The sequence below is a fragment of the Dromiciops gliroides genome, chromosome 1, assembly GCF_019393635.1.
Source record: "Dromiciops gliroides isolate mDroGli1 chromosome 1, mDroGli1.pri, whole genome shotgun sequence".
Lineage (NCBI taxonomy): Eukaryota > Metazoa > Chordata > Mammalia > Microbiotheria > Microbiotheriidae > Dromiciops > Dromiciops gliroides.
The window spans coordinates 502,263,998-502,281,622 of NC_057861.1; the positions used below are offsets into that span (position 1 = coordinate 502,263,998).

The 17,625-nt window shown below is 37.6% G+C and overlaps 1 protein-coding gene across 1 annotated transcript in view; it reads left to right on the top strand.

Moving 5' to 3' along the window:
* Positions 1-16,686, top strand: part of B4GALT1 (beta-1,4-galactosyltransferase 1) — a 78,875-nt gene extending 62,189 nt beyond the window's left edge. Inside the window, exons 3-6 of the mRNA XM_043975803.1 lie at positions 11,665-11,852; positions 13,907-14,029; positions 16,063-16,167; positions 16,522-16,686. Coding sequence (XP_043831738.1) covers positions 11,665-11,852; positions 13,907-14,029; positions 16,063-16,167; positions 16,522-16,654 — 549 coding nt within the window. The 3' untranslated portion in view covers positions 16,655-16,686. The remainder of the gene's footprint in view (positions 1-11,664; positions 11,853-13,906; positions 14,030-16,062; positions 16,168-16,521) is intronic.
* The last annotated feature ends 939 nt before the right edge of the window (positions 16,687-17,625 follow it).

Here is a 17,625-nt window from a genome sequence, read left to right on the forward strand (position 1 = left end):
TCTGTTAAAACTAGCCAGCTATCTACACAATTCAATAAGTTCTATTTCCTCATTTTACAGGTGGAGCCAGGGCTCAATCAGGTCACATTACTTTCTCGAAGGCATTTGGCCACTAAGAGTCAGAGCTGAGATTTGAACTCAGGACCTGTGCCTTCAAAACCAGCACACTTCAACTTTTCCACCTAGAATATATTGATGTTAAAAAACTATATTTTGTTGGCAGGAAGAAGCTTAGAATATGAACTCCCAGGGGACAGGACAGGATCCTGTTTCATTTATGTCTTTCTGTCCTCAGCACCAAGTATCACTGTGTATATGAGGAGTTATTAAAAATGTCAAGTAGGAAGAAAGGCATAAATAGCTAGCTTTTATTGAGCAAATTCTAAGGATTACCCCTCTACCTCCCCTGAACTAATTCCAGCCTGGTTTGCTAGAAAGATCAAGTCTCTCTTTACTTTGTGACACCTTTAATATCACACCCAGGAGTGCTGCCCTGCCCCACTAGCCTTGTCCCTGTAGGGGAAGAGGCAAAAAAAAAAAAAAATATATATATATATATATATATAGCATTTGTGGGAAATTGAGGGGGAGGTAAGGACTCAGATATCTAATTGGGCCCAGTTTTTACCTCTGTCTTTATATTTGGCAACTCCTTTGTTGTAATTATATGTAAATGTGCAAGGACTTAAAATGTTTGAGATTTCATAGATAAAATTAGAGCTACTGTTGCAGCATATGAAAAGTATGCTAAAATGTATCCATCTTCAATAGAATATTAAAAGAATAAAATGGGGGCGGCTAGGTAGCGCAGTGGATAAAGCAACGGCTCTGGATTCAGGAGGACCTGAGTTCAAATCCAGCCTCAGACACTTGACACTTACTAGCTGTGTGACCCTGGGCAAGTCACTTAACCCCCATTGCCCCGCAAAAAAACCCCAAAAAACAAAACAAAACACAAAAAAAGAATAAAATGATAAAAGAATAACAGTATTTATATAACTTTATGATTTGGAAAGTGCTTTACATATCTCATTTGGTATTCACAACAACCCTGTGAGGTAGTTGCTAATATTATCTCCATATTACAGCTGAGGAGACCAAGGCAGATAGTGGTTAAGTGACTTTGCCTAGTAGTCCCATAACTAAGTGTCTGAAGCAAGGTGTGAACTCAGGTCATCCGGGCTATAAGTCAAATTCTGTTCACTCTGCAACCTGTCTTCCTGTTGATATTTTCACTTAGTCTCTTAAATTTATGATTTTAATGTGTGCATGTCATACTAATGTTTTCTAGGATCTTTGGAAAAATCTAGCCTGGTTAATTCTTATCTGCCTCTCCTATTTGAGAGGTTCAGTGATGGAGATGATTAAAAAATTATGTATGTTTTATATTCACATATATCCAACACATAAATGGGCAGGATTTTTTTTTAACAATGTATAATATGGTGGGTTTCCCCCACTCCCACTATTCCCTGAAGACTTTTCAAGCATTTGTTTCCCCATTTTTTAGAGATACTGAGCAATACACATGTACATTTCTGGATATCTTCTTTTTTATAGACCTTCTTTGTGCCTGAAGATTCATTAAAATTTTTTCCTTTGGAGCCATGTAATGCTTTTTAGTCTTCTCCCCCTACCTCAACAGAAATTAATGGACTATTAGAACATCTTCATCTGTGTCTGGTATTAGCCCTGAAATCTTCCACAATTTCCTTTCAATCTCGCTATGGACAGTTTGTTGGTGGACAGTCAGCCCTATTAATTAATTAATTCCTATTTGGTGGGGATTTCCATAATTTTGTGGTGTTTTTTATATTTCTAGCTTTTGTTCATCAACCTTACTAGCTGGGTGACCCTGGGCAAGTCATTTTATCCAGATTGCCTCACCCAAACAAACAAAAAACACCTGTTAAAAAGTCTGCTTGCAGGGGGCAGCTAAGTGGCGCAGTGGATAGAGCGCTGGCCCTGGAGTCAGGAGGACTTGAGTTCAAGTCCGACCTCAGACACTTAACCCCAATTGCCTCACCAAAAAAAAAAAAAAGCCTGCTTGTATGGGTGGTAAAAATCTTTAAAAGTTTGTTGTTGTTTTTTTAAGGTTTTGGTTGGTTGTCTCTTGTCCTTAAAACGAAACAAATACCATAACACTACCGGATTTTTTTTTTATCATCCTCTTACTTCTTCAGGGTTCATTGACAGCAAAATTCAGTGCCTGTTGGCATATGAATGCACCTTTTGTGCTGTTTACAAGCCCAAATCTTATTTCTTTTCCTGAGTGTGGTATTTATTTCCTTTTCATATTTCCATATATTGTGAAGACTATCAGATTTCACATATCATCTTAGATGCTGGCTTAAGAGCTGACATGGTTGGGGACCCATATTATACTTCATCTTTTAGGAGATTTCTCATATTTCTCCTCTCTTCAGAATTTGAATTTTGAAGCCAGGCAGCTTGGTGTTTTTCCTTTTCTTTCTTATCGTGTATAGAAGCAGTTGTCTCTTTCTTACCATTCAGATTTTGGGAAAGGATCATTTTCTCAACTACCCCAGTGTCTATTGCCCCAGTATCAGTAAATACAGACAGGCTTATTGATGGATTCTTTGACTAGTTGTTGTTGTTCAGTCATGTCCAAATCTAACACTTCATGACCCCATTTGAGGTTTGCTTGGCAGAGATACTGGAGTGGTTTGCCACGCCCTTCTCCAGTTCATTTTACAGATGAAGAAACAGATAAACAGTGTTAAATGACTTACCCAGGGTCACATAGCTAGTAAGTGTCTTAGGCCAGATTTGAACAGGATTTTTTTTTAAAAATCTGAATCTGGAAATAATAGGGAACTACTTATTGAACAGGGGGGTGACATGGTTAGACTTGTGCTTTAGAAAAAATATTCTGATAGATGACTCAATAAACATTTATTAAACTTCTCCTTTGTTCCAGGGACTGTGCTAAGTGTTGAGTGGATTGACTGGAGTGGGGATTGAATTGAGATGGGGAGACCAACAAAATGGCTCTTGCAATAGTCCAGGCATGATACAGTGAGGACCTGGACCAGGGCAGGGCCAGAACTGAGTGAACACCAGCATCTGTTCCTCCTTAGTCCTGTGTCCCCACCCTTAGCCTCCTCACACATACACAGGATGCCACCATGATCCTGGCATTCTTCCCACACCCTAGATAGAGTATGCAGATCTAGCCATTTGGCTATGACGATGACCAGAATGAATTTTAGAAGGGTTTATTTATAAAAGAGGATCAAATTACAGCGTGTGTATGTATGCACACATATATGTCTATATAGCACAGATAAACTCACATTGCTACCATGAGTTATCTGTTTAATGTCTAATTTGACAGCTTTAATCTCTAATTATAAGCTACACTTTCTTTTTTTTTAAAAAAATATTTATTTAGAATTTTGTTTTTCCAAATTACATGTAAAAACAAATTTTGAAATAAATTTTTTAAAACTTTGTGTTCCAACTTCTCTTTCTCCCTCCCTCCACAACCCTCCCCCCCCCCCAAGAACTCAAGCAATTCAATACAAGTTATACATGAGTAAGCTACACTTTTCCAAACAAGGAATAGCGTGTCTGCCCCTTCCTTGGCCATGGTGACCATTTAATCAATGACTGGAGCCCCTGAAAAACATGTGTTCCTTTCCATTATGTATAGCCTGAAATAGCATTGTTCTTCCCCAGGACTCTGTTTACCAGCCTTGACTTCTGATAGGGCCACTACTGATAGGGCCACCACCCTCTGTTGTCAGCTGTTTCGAAACCACCGTTATGCCAGTTAGACACTGGCATCCTTCCCACATACCCAGCCGTGTGATGCTATATAAATTCCTGTGATATCAGCAGTATTCTGTGATCACAGAGTTGGAAGGGGGCTCAGAGGGAAACTAGTTCAAACCATATCTGAAAAAGAAACTCTTCTATCGTATACCCGGATGACAGATGCAGCTTTTGCTTGGAAAACTTCCAGTGAGGGGGGAAGCCTGATGCCTCCTAAGTTCATTGAATCTGGTTTAGGAGAACTTTATTTGTTAGGAAGTCTATTTTTACGTCAATCATCTTTGCAGGTTCTATCCTCCATTGCTTTTAGTTCTTCTCTCAGGGAGCCAAACAGAAGAAAATCTAATCTCCTTTCCACATGACAGGTCTCCAAATCCTTCCCCCCCCCAAGCTATTCTAGTTCCACAATCTTCTCTTACCCAGGCTAAACAAGCCCAGTTCTTAATGAGCCTGATGTTGTATGGTCTCAAGGCCTTTCACCATCTTGGCCTTTTTCTAGACAACTTCCAGCTTAACAAGATTTTTTGGGTAGGGGTGGTGGTGAGGCAATTGGGGTTAAGTGACTTGCCCAGGGTCACACAGCTAGTAAGTGTTAAGTGTCTGAGGCTGGATTTGAACTCAGGTGCTCCTGACTCCAGGGCCAGTGCTCTATCCACTGTGCCACCTAGCTGCCCTTAACAAGATTCTTAAAATGTAAACCCCTAAAAAAGAACATAGTGCTGCATCTGTGTGGCGTATATCCCACCAAGTGGCTTAGAGCAGGACTATCACCTCCCTAGGCTTGAATACCATTTTGTTGTTTAATTGCTTTCAGTCTTGTCTGACTTTTCTTGGCAAAGATACTGAAGCGGTTAGCTTTTTCTTTCTCTAACTCATTTCACAGAAGAGAAAACTGAGGCACACAAGGTTAAATGACTTGCCCAGGATTACACAGGTAGTAATTATCTGAGGCCAGATTTGAATGCAGGAAGATGAAACTTCCTGACTCCAGGCCCAACACTTTATTCAGTGAGTCACCTAGCTGCCCTGTTTGGATACCAAGCCACATTTCAAGAGCTATATACAAATCTCACATTAGTGGGCCACACCTCATCCTGCCATTTACTTATAAAGCCCTATATTCCCAGATAGGTGCTTTGTCTCTACTGATCTCTCACTTTTAATTTTATGAGTTGGTCTGCACAAACCCACATGGTGGTGTGATGGAGGAGCCGATGCTAAAGCTTGGCACCACTTAGGTGAGGCTCTGCCCAGAAGGCAGGATCTAATTGCCACCAGGCTGGTCATAGGCAATGGAGGTGATGAATTTCACACCCTGTCCACCACCACCACCCCCTATTTTATATCCCTATATACTCGGGTTACTTAAAAATTTCTTGGGCAAAAAGGGATCATGAGGGGAAAAAGTTTAAGAAGCCCTGCCTTAGGTGACTGTGAAGCCCTGGTTCTTGGGACCAGTTAAATCTCAAGAACAGTGTCATTGCCCTTTTAGGGAAAAAGAATTCTATGTGGCAGGGACCTAATAACCCCTATTAGGAAACCATTAAATAAAACAATAAACCAGGCCCTGGTTTGTAATGTTTCCAATTGTGTGAATGCTCACACTGAAAATTTGATAATCAGTGGCTTTTGGTGGTTCAAGCTGACTCTAATAAAATCTGGCTATATCTGTAGCATTTTGCTGATTTACCAGGTTGTCAGAAAGAGGAAATAAGTCTGACGTAAGCTGTTCTAGATGAAGTCATGCTGATACTTTGTAATCTCTTACTTCCTTTTCTAGACAGATGGCTTTTAATAATTCCTGGAATTTTATCAAGACTCTAAATTAAGCTCATTGAATTGTAGTTTGCAGATTCTGTTATTCTCTTACCTTTTTTGAAAATCAGCACATTTGTCCTCCAGTTCAGAACCGCTTTTTCTTGTTTTCCTAAAAACACCTTTGGCTTCATCCTAAATGTTCGGTGTATTGACTCATTGCTGTCATTTTCTTTGTTGAAATTATCTGTTGATTTGTTCTTTGATTCACCAATTCTTTAAAGATTAAATTATTTGGCCTTTATTTAAATTTGAATCCTTTCTTAAAAAGATTCTTTAGTGGTTATAATTTTTATTGCATTATGGTCAGTAAAGGATGTATTTAATACAGGATCTCAAACTTAGAGCTAGCAAAACAAATACTGCAGGACCATCTTAAAATGCCATAGGAAAATGTTTAGCAAAATAAATAAAAGCACAGTACAACATAATCTTTATTTGTAGTTTTCTAAGTTAACAGCAGCCTTCAAGGATCTGTTTCAGTTTGACTTTGACACTGCTGGTTTAATACTTCATCTTTTCTTCATTTGTTATGTATGTCTTAAGCCCTGACTCAGTTTTTATAAAGGTGCCATGCACAGCTGAAAATATGTATTTTTCTTTTTCTTCCCATTCAGTAACTACAGGAAATCTGTCGTACCTAATTTTGCTAAAATTCTGCCAAAGACCTGAACTTCTTTCTTGTTTAATCTTATTAAATTTGTTTGGACTAAAAGGGTTCCCCAAATATTTACTTTTTTTCTCTTTGTACTTAGTTTACTTTTTCCTTCAAATATTTAGGTGCTAGTTTATATGTTGCATATATGGATGTTATTTTATCATCTATAGTGCCTCCAAGAATAATGTAGTTTTCCTACTAACTTCTTTCAACTACATATATTTTTATTGCTGTTTCTGAAATTGTGATTGCTATCTCTTCTTTTTTCAATTCACCTTAGGCAGGATAAATTCTACTCCAGCCCATCATGATCAACTTTGGGAATCTTTATTTCAAGTATAATTCTTGTAAATAAAAATGTTACTGGGTTCTGCTTTCTATTCCATTCTACTCTTTTCCTCTTTTATGGATGAGTTCATCCCATTCACATTCATGATTATGGTAGTTCTACTTTTTCATCTCTTTGTCCAGTCACCCTCCTCCCTTCAAAGAATAAAAGTTGAGTATGATTTTTAGTAATAACCTACAATTGAAATGATCTGCTTCTGTTCTGTTGCTTCTCCTCTTTTCTTCTTGGCTAGACCCTGATAACGGGTCCTTACTTTTCCTTTCAACATCCATCCTCATAAATTTAAGTTTGTTTTCCTTGTGACACTTCTCTCCCTGAATATCTCCTGTCTTTTAAGACCCCACTCTCCTTTTATCCAGCTATTCCCTCGTTGAGTTTGGTTACTTCTACACCAAACTCTGTGTGTGTGTGTGTGTGTGTGTGTGTGTGTGTGTGTGTGTGAGAGAGAGAGAGAGAGAGAGAGAGAGAGAGAGAGAGAGAGAGAGAGAGAGAGAGAGAGAGCGCCAGACAGACAGATACACATACACACATACATACACACACACAGTCACCTTCCTTTTATGGTTCAGATAAAAGTGAGATATATGTGCTATCTCTTCTCCTCCTTCATATTTGTATATTCTTTTGTATACCTGATCATGAGAAATAGGAAGTTCCATCCCTTTCTTCCTCTTTTATAACTTAGTGTATTCCTTGGGCCCTCTCTTTTCTTTCCTATATTATGACCATCAAAGCAGAACAACTCCGACCCCTCCCCCCCAACCTGTGCTTGTCTCTTCACCTCCATCTACCTCATTTTCCTCAGTTACAAAATGGGGTTCATTAACAGCACCTTCTTCACAGGGTTGTTGTGAAATATTTTTAAAGTATTTTGCACAGTGCTTGGACATAGTAGGTACATAATAAATAGATGCTTGTTCCTTTTCTAAGCCCTGGTCAGAATGCTGAGAACTTTCCTTGTCTGTGGTCTGAGGGTTTTCTGACCCCTGGGTTCCGTGAGGTCAAAGTGCTGCTGCTATTGTTGCTCCTGCTGCTGTTTCTTCCTTCCCTGGAGCATCCTAATCCTAGCATCTCTGGTCTATATGAAGTCTTCTGGCTTACTTTTCCTCTTGCTAGCTTTTCTGTCAAACCCCTCTCCCTGTGCCTTCAAGCTTCTGGTTGTCTTTTTTGTTCAGTGCTAGGCTATTATGAAGCTATTTGGATTTTCTCTTTGGATTTCTTTTAGCCTTGGGCCCTTTTTAGATCTTTGGTGTAGCCCTTGAGAACTACCAGTCATGAGGTCATCCTTTTTAAGTGAGGCAGTTGGGGTTAAGTGACTTGCCCAGGGTCACACAGCTAGTAAGTGTTAAGTGTCTGAGGCCGGATTTGAACTCGGGTACTCCTGACTCCAGGGCCAGTGCTCTATCCATTGCACCACCCAGCTACCCCTCTAATTACTTTTTCATTGAAAGGTCTTCAGGTCCCTTAAGACAGGACTTCTTAAACTTTTTCCTCTCTTGACCTCTTTTCTTCCGGGAAATTTTTTTAAGTGACCCCAGTATATAGGTATAAAAAATAGATATTCTATTGCCAAAGTTTTTGAGACCCCCACATTCAGTTATGTGGCTCCACATGGGGTCATTATACACAGTTTAATAATCTAGGCTTTAAGCAATCCCCACTAAGTAAGTCTGCCATTACTGGGGCCACTGTGCTAGGACCAAAGGTGTTTTGTCCTGAAGTCACATCTAGGAGAGGAGTAAGTGAGAAGCATGCTTCTGGGACACAGTATGTCATGTGCTTTCCAAGCAAATAGCCTGGGATCCTTGTCTGAGGAGGTGATAAGACCAATAGGCAAATTGTTGTGAAGTCTGAGAGGGTTTCCCCAGAGTGTCCTTTAGTGCTCAACACAGATTACTTATCATTTCATCATAAGATTGGTGCAAAAAAAAAAAAAAAGTCTGTGAATGTTAATCTCTTGGCCAGCTAGCTGCTTTCTGCCTTCGTTAACTCTGTTTTGAAGGGTGTACATGGATAAAGCCACCTGCTAGATGTTAAACATGCCCTGGCAATCATAGTAGTCTGGTTAGATTGTGGTATCAGGCAAAAATTTAGTTTTCTGTTGGTATCTCTTACTTGTACTTCACCTTCGTTTCTGAATATGTCTCTGTCACCTGCCACATCTAGTAAACTATTCTTTGTATTACAGAATTTTTCAAAGAAAGGGATAAAAAATTCAGTTCAGTGAAACCAATCCAGATACATGAACTTTAGATTGTAATGTTTTAAAACACTGTATGTAGGCATGAGTTATGAAAAAGCCACTGCTTTGGAAAACAAAAAATGTGCATATTTGCTTATTTATATGGGTTGATTTCACACAGGAGGTCATGCTGGGAATTGAATACTTCTAATATTGACCAAAGGAATCCTTTGTTCCAGGGCTTAACTGTTGGCCTTTAGAAAGTGGGGTTTTTTAGAAAAATCTTTTTACTGGTACACCTGGCATTGGAAAGATGACTAATAATGTTTATCAACCTATTTAACTAGGAATGATATCTTATATTTGTATTTGTATAATACTTTACAGCTCATAAAACACATGTAAAGCTATTTTCCAATGATGTTGCATCGTGGGATTTAGAACTGGGAGGGACCTTGGATATTATTCCCTTCATTCTACTGAGAATGAAACTAAGTCCCAGGGAAAGTGAAGTGACTTAAAAAAAATGTAGATTCTTATTGAAATCCTTTGTTTTTATATCACCTGTATTTCCCCATCTCTCCTCCCCTGAGGCATCTCCTGTAATAAAGAATTTTTTTAAAAGAAAAAAATAGCAAAAGAGATCAATATCATGGAGGGGGAATCTGACATATGTAATATTCCACACCTGTGAACAAACTCCTCCCTCCTCCCCATCTCTAGAGGCAAAGGAATTGAGGGAAGTGTCTCCTCATATTTTGTCTTTGAAGTCAAGTTTGTTCTTTGTCACTTGTGAGCATTAATTTTCAGTTGTGTTGGAGTGGTTTGTTCTTTGTCTTTAATTGTTGTAGTCTTGATATATATTGTTTTCCTGACTCTGATTACTCCACTCTGTATCAGTTCATGTAAGTCTTTCCATGTTTCCATACATTCATCATGTTCATTTTTTTCTTACAGAACAGTAATATTCCATGGTAGTCACTTACCACTCTTTGTTAGGCTTTCCTCACTAGATACTTGGTTTCTCATTCTTTGCTACTATAAAAAAGTGTTGCTATCAATATTTGGGGGCATACAGAGTCTTTCTTTTTGTCAGAGACCTCCTTTGGGTATATTGCTAGCAGTGGAAGCTCTCCTTCAAAGGCTCTGGGACATTTTTATTGTTTGCATAATTCTGGATTGCTTTCCAAAATGGTTGAGTCAGTTCGCAGCTCTATCAGTAATGTATTATTGTGCCTGACTTTCTACAGCCCCTCCAGCATTCACTAGTCCTTTTTGTCATCTTTGCCAGTTTGCCAAGAATCTGGTGTAACCTCAAATTGTTTTGATTTGCATTGCTCTTATTAGTGATTTGGAGCATTCTTTGAAATGGTTAATAGTTTGCAATTCTTTTGAGAACTGTTCATATCATATTGTTCAAAATTTTAAAACCAATAATAACTCCCATTTATAAATTTACAAACCTGGGTGGTTATTTTATTTGATGCTCATTAAGGTGAGTATTGCTTACTATTCTGATTTTACAGCTTAAAAAAAGGAGAGTTCAGTGAATTAAGTGACTCATCTATGGTCATATGGCAAGTGAGTTGTATCGAGTTAGGATTCAGACCAGGTCTTCCCAAATCTAAGTCCAGAAGTTATGCTCTACCAAGGTAGGGAACAACTTGGTCCCACAAAGCCAAGAAAGAAATAACTTAAATTGCAAAAATACCCAGGGTAGAAATCTTATTTTTTTTAACATTATTTTTTTAAAAAAGGTTATACTGACCTTTACACTTAAGGAAGTTTCCATTAAGTTTATCTGACATTTTTATAATATCAGCGAATACCCAGAGGTTCCAGGAAGTTGGGGGGGGGGGTTAGTCTACCTCTTCATTGATTTGAGTGTTTGAATATCCCAGTCAAGCCTAGGAAAAGTTTGCCTGGAAAAACCCAATGCCTTTGTGCTATTTCAAAATGAAACCCCATCCATCACAGGTCCCTCTTAGCAAATACCAAGGAATTCCAGAATCCCAAGGCAAACATTTAAATACCATCTCTATACACTATCACTTTGTGAGATAGGCAGAGCAGCTGCTAGGGTTTTTCCTCATGTTTTAAAGATAAAGAGGTTGGATAATATAATGTAGCATTAGTTATTTTGGCAGTTTGTATTTTTAAAGTTATATCAAGGGCAAGTTATATTAAGCGCGATTACCTGACCAAATAAAAACTAGATGAAGAGAGTAGATTGTATATAATTGGACTGTAACCAATCTATTCTAGTATTAGCTCCTTTTGAGTAGCTAGTAGGATCCTTTTTTTTTTTTTTAACAGATGTTCAGGGGCTTCCCCTCCTTTTGCTTTCACTAGATTTTTTTTTTTTTACATTGAGACTAATATGCTTTGTTCTTAGTAGCTCTCTGGAGTTGTTCAGTAGCATTTGCTGGAGGTATGTAAAAAAGAACATTACATCTTCACCATGCTTTTTTATATCTCAGATTTAGTCTTTAAGAGTTCTGCCCTGGGCCATTGTAAAGTCAAAGATAAAGGAATGCTCAGAATGATCTTTGTGATTGTTGGTAGATCAGAATCACGATCATTAGCTCAATAAAATAAAGATCCTTTTGTAACATTTTGCTGAAAGTGGTTGCAATATGTAGAACAGTCACCTTGGAGGACTGAACGACAGGTGTTCCTAATTAGCCCTTCCTTTGAGCTGTCATGCCATTTTGTAGTAAAAATACCCAGGTGAGTATACTTATTAGCCAGGGGTAAATGGATCAGAGAACCAATAAGATAGGCCCATGCTGCTGAATGTCCCTGCCAAAGGGGAATTTTTGTTGTTTTAATGAGTGCTTGTTTATTTTATTTTTAAACTAGGATGGTGAAGAAACATTCAATCGAGCTAAACTTCTGAATATAGGCTTTCAAGAAGCCTTGAAAGACTATGATTATGACTGCTTTGTATTTAGTGATGTAGATTTGATACCTATGGATGACCGGAATACCTATAAGTGTTTCGAACAGCCCCGGCACCTCTCTGTATCAATGGATAAATTTGGATTTAGGTAAGATATCTTTCAGGCAAAAAAGGGCTGAATTGTATTCATTCATTCGTCTCCCATCTTATTACATGTTTAAGAATACCATTATGTTTATTATAATGATCAAGGATGGAGATTATGAGTATGGACTATTTATTACCTCTTCTCTCAGACACAGTTGATAGGATCATTGATTGGACAACTTCCCAAAGTAGAGATTAATATTATTTCTTTATTTACTAAAATATGTATCTTTTTTAAAAGCAGGGCATTTAAAAACTATTTTTAAAAACCCAATACTTCTTTGAATCTAATAGTAAACTACTTTAGCTAAAGAAAATAAAGTCCTATATGAAGTGCATCATACTGCTAAGTTTCCCTCCAATCAATTATTAAAGAAGAATGATGGCCCTTCTCTAATGAACATGAAAAGATTAATTTTGTTGTTGTTCTTGAAATGCTTTGTGGTGTTTGTAGTAATTATTTTATTTCATCATTTTAAGGGTTCCATGTTGACTAATATGTTCTTATTCCCTTCCTCTTCCAATATAAGCATACAACAATTTAACTAGAATCTGTTTTTAAGGTTTTCTGCAAATAATTTCCCCATGCTTGTCTTGTTTATTGGTTTTGTTTAAATAGTAACTATGACTGTCAATAATATTCCTCGTGACTTTTTTAAAAGTCACTTTCACAGATAGAAGTAAAATACCCTTATTAGATGGTGTTTTGTTGGTGGTTTTTTCCCCCAAATATAAAGTAGTTTAGTAGGAGAAAAATAACAAACCACTGGACTTGAAGGCCTAGCTCTGATAGGCTCATAGTTTTAGAACTGGAAGGAACCCAAGAGACCATCCAGTTCAATTCCTACATTTTACAGATTGAGGCCAGAGGTACTAAGCCTTTTTGGGGGGGGGGGGGTACTAAGCTTTAAATCTGTTATCAGAGGCATGGCACTTCACTTCTGAGCCCCAGTTTCCTTATCTGTAAAATGGTGATGATACTTTGCAACACTTTAAGAAGATGACTTCCTATATGTGAAAATATTAAGTGTGGTTTAAAAAAGATTTCATTTACTGAAATTCTATTTTAGGTGTGTGGGTTTTCTTTCTCTTTAGTTTTTATATTTTGAATTTCTGTCTCTCTTCCTCTCTGCAGTGAAGCTATCTACCCAGCCAGGGTTTTGTGTGCAATATAATCACATAGCCACAGGCCTTGAAGGGCATCTGGGTCAGATGGGTATGTCTTCTAAAAGATTTAAGATAAAAGGAGCTAATGCAACCCCCTTCAGCCATTTAATTTTTGTCATCAAGATATAGCCTAGCCGATCAAGGATTTACATGAAAAAATACAAAAATGTAGAAGCCAGTTGTTGTAGTGGGTAGGGGGCTGGCTTTGGAGTAAGATATGTTTAAGATATGTTGACTTTACAGTTAGTTGCTTAACCATCAGTACCTCCAGGCGTTTCAGTAATACTCTTAAGTTGCTAGAGATAAGTTGTGTTGGTAGAAGTTAAGATGTTCCACTCCAGAATTCCTTGCCCCAAAGAAATCACAGGTTGCATCTCTCGTCCCCACCCCCAAGTGTATTTTCATTTTCTATGAAGTTTCTTGGGGGAGGTGGGGTGGCTAGTCCTGAATCTCTCTCCCCAATCCTCATTGTCATAAATCTTTTGTAGTAGGAACTCATAGACAATAATTTCATACTTCTAGTTACCCTAGGAAAACAGCAATCTTGAGAGAGAGATAGATCCCTGAACCTTGGAATGAGGGAAAAGTGGGTTTATATCCCACCCCAACCACTAACTCTTAACAAAACCTTTCATAAGTTTCTTCAAAAGTTACCTTTTCTAAAAGTAAGATAATTCTGATTTGACATCCTTACATGTTGTGAGGCCTGATGTCTCAGGTAATATCTTTAAAGATTTTAGTGACTCAAAACATCTATGTTGAATTGGATTGTTTATAAAATCTGTGACAAAATCATTGTTCAGGTATATGGATTACTGGTCACTTAAGTTTCTTTCAGAGATGTAAAGTCAATTGTACTAATGATCTATTTACTTTTCTCCCTTCTAGCTTACCTTATAACCAGTATTTTGGAGGTGTCTCTGCTTTAAGTAAAGAACAATTCCTCAAAATAAATGGATTTCCTAATAACTACTGGGGTTGGGGAGGCGAAGATGATGATATTTATAATAGGTAAATATTTATTCTCTATGTTAAATAGCCATGAAAAAAAATATCTGCCACCCTTAGAAAGTGCATTTCTTCCTTCACTTGGTCATTTCCAAATTTTGGATCTCCAGTGCTGGGTCACCCTAAAAGAGCTTAAAAAAAAACTTCTAAAATTATTATGCTATTAATTATTATAAGCAATCAAATAAGCATCCAAAAGAAGGGACAAAATCTTACCCAAATTCCATAGCCTTTAATGAAGCAGGAGCAAAAGAGCTAACAAATAATAAACAAGCAAACAAAATGCTTTCTATAGTTTATCTACTTCTAGACTCATCAGAAAGTCAATCATCTTTAGCCTCATTTTCCTTTTTTTCTAATTTTCTTATATAAAAAATTATAGTTGAGCTGATTTCACACTTCATCTTTATCATTCCATATTTCCTCATGAGTCTCACATATATCATTTATATGACATCATGAGATTCCATTCTGTCAGTAGACCATGATTTATTCCTCTGTCTTCCAATTTTTAGACATGTAAGTTTTTCTATTTTTTTAATTATAGAAAATAAAGCAACTGAATATTTATATTCAAGTAGGTCCTTTTTTCCCCCCCTTTTAATCCTATTTTCAAATAGAGGCCTTGCTGGCATTGAAATTCTTAAATAAAATGGTATGATTGGTTTTGTGATTTTGTTGGTTGTTTCAAAATATTTGCTTCAGTCTCTAGTCCCACTAACAATGTAGTGGAGTTTCTGTTTCCCCACATTGAATTTTAATGGCTTTTGACATTTCTTTGTCATTCTAGTGGATTTAAAGTGATATCCTAAAGGGTTGTTGTTATTTTAGCAACTGAAAATTTGCAATTGAACCACATACAGTTTAGTAAAACTCATCAGTTATGCACTAGTGAAATTTACCTTTGTCCATAAGATCCAAGTCTATTTTAATAGCAATTTCGGAAATGTTGAATAGTGGGTATTTTGAGTGGGTTTAAAAAACATCACTCATGGGGGCAGCTAGGTGGTGCAGTGGATAAAGCACTGGCCCTGGATCCAGGAGGACCTGAGTTCAAATCCAGCCTTACTATGTGTCATGTTTACATTTATACATACATAATTTAGATTTAACTTGTCATCCTCAGTCATATAGTGAATCAATGTGTCTGAGAGAGAGATATCAAACTTTTTGAATGCCAGGGCATTCAAGGGCCCTGGCAGTTTGCCTCCAGCCCACATTGCCAACCTTATCTCAAAATGCTCCCCTTCATGTTTCGTGCCCCAGCCATCTCTTATGTAAATACCCTCTTGCCCCTTTTATCTACCTTTGCTAACACAATTTCCTTTGGCGAGAATGATTATGCTCATGGTCCAAACATCTGCTTATTGAAATCCTACCCATCTTTCCTTTTTTTTTTTGGTAATAAACATTTTTATTTATAGTTTTGGGTTCCAATTTTTATCCCTTTTTCCCTCCCTCCCCCATCCCCTCCCTGAAATGGCAAACGAGGAGAGTAGTATCTTAGTTTTGTGTCTCCTGCTGTACACAGTAGAATGCCCTGTGCACAGAATAGATGCCAAATAAACATCTCTTGACTGAATCATTGGATTCCAAGAAACCATGAGTAAGTGCTAAATGTGTGGTGGCTTTGTAGGAAGAGTTACAATAGAAAAAGGAAGAATTTAATGAAAAAGGCATGATATAACTTTTGTCATCTTTGATCACACAGAGATTACCATGCTTCACAAGTTAAACGGAAAACTTTTATTTTAAAAATAAAAATAGTAGAATTTCAACTCACAGCATGAAGTGCCTCTTGGCAAGGGGAAAAAGAGTTTTCACTGGTCACACTAAGTTCGATCATCTTCCTGTTTGATAAATTAATTTAACTACAAAACATTGTACTGTAATATGAAGTTAAATCCTAACAAGGAATACTTAGCAAATCATTGCACCATGTTAACCAGTATTTAAGAGATTAGTGTAGATTATGCTTATTTTAATTGTTTTCTACTTCCTCATAAGAATGAATGTCCTATTTTTAACACTTACAGATTAGTTTATAAAGGCATGTCTATATCACGCCCAAATGCTCTCATTGGAAAATGTCGGATGATCCGCCATTCAAGAGACCAAAAAAATGAACCTAATCCACAAAGGTATGTTCCTAGTTTTCAATTCCTTTTATGTAGATAGTTTAAATTGATGGCATTTAGGTATTCAAGAGCTGGTTATTTGAGAAGAGAGTGGGAGGAGTACTAGAATAACACCCTAGGTAGACAATTTGACAGTTTGCTATGTTCATGGCATGAGGTAACTCTTATCTGAGATGTTTTGGTCTGTCTTGAGCTCTGGGAACTAAGAAGAATATTTTCCCTCTACTTCTAGCTAGACTAATTCAGACACCAGCTCCTGGAGGTCATTCTAGGCACAGGGAAATGTGGGAAGGAAAAGGGGAAGGAAGAGTTTCATAGCTCGGATTTTGACACCGTTGTTTGTTTTTCTGTTTATAGATTTGACAGAATTGCACACACTAGGCAGACCATGAACTCTGATGGTTTGAATTCACTTCAGTACCAACGTTTGGAAATTCAGAAATACCCTCTGTATACTAAAATCACAGTGGATATTGGGTCACCAAGTTAGCATCTCAGTGAGCTCAATAAAAGACCTGAAAACAATCAAGGACCTATGTTGACTCTCTTTGTAAACTTGCTGGATTTTTTTCCATTTTTGCCTTTTGTTTTACTACAATCAGAATGAACAGGAATGCCTCGTGTAATTATTCAAAAACTTTTCCAAATCACTAGGACGAGCGGGACTTCTTGCCCCCAACTTGACTCAGCACACGACTTTTCTAGCTGTAAGTTTTAGAGACTGTATATAAGCATTGTTGGTTATTTATACCCTTGTTGGAGACTATCTGATTATGGTTCTTTCTTAACAGCTCACCCTACAATAAGCTGACAATTGTGAACAGCTAAAAATCACTGCGTTCTAGCTTCAGTGATTACTGGTTAATTCCCAAGGATCAATCTGCCAAATTTTCATGTAATATATAAGGATTTTGCTTTAAATTTGTTGTAATATTTAATTTTATGAAGGACTGGAAAATGCTGCTAAAATTGGTTTACAAGTTTACACTTTGGGAAATCAGTTGTCAGGTCCCAACCAGCTAGTAAGGGCTATGGCCCTTTAAGAACCAAAGGAGGTATTAGAAAAAGTCCCCTTTTGCAGGTTCCTACCTTAGACTTTAGTTGGCATCATCTGTAATCATCCTGTCATTCATCAACCTCTGAACCTCCTCTCTACTGACTCTTCCACATCTTTATTCCTTCCTCTACTGCTGTGATCTTAGGTCTCTGGCTCCCAAATTGTGCCTTGATTGAATCTTCTTGGCTGGCCTTGTCAGATTGGTCTCTGTATCTTCTCTCACTATAGGTAGATTCCCTAGTACTTGAATTGAACATGCCTCTTTTTGTTCCTTGGGCCACAGGTAAGCCTAGTTGACTCATCAGCAGTCCCCAGTGGGTCTTCGTTGCCCCCTCCTGGCACCAGTGAAACCTGTCTGTCCCAGAGCTCCGACATGGTTTAGCGTAGATGTAGACTGGTGATTG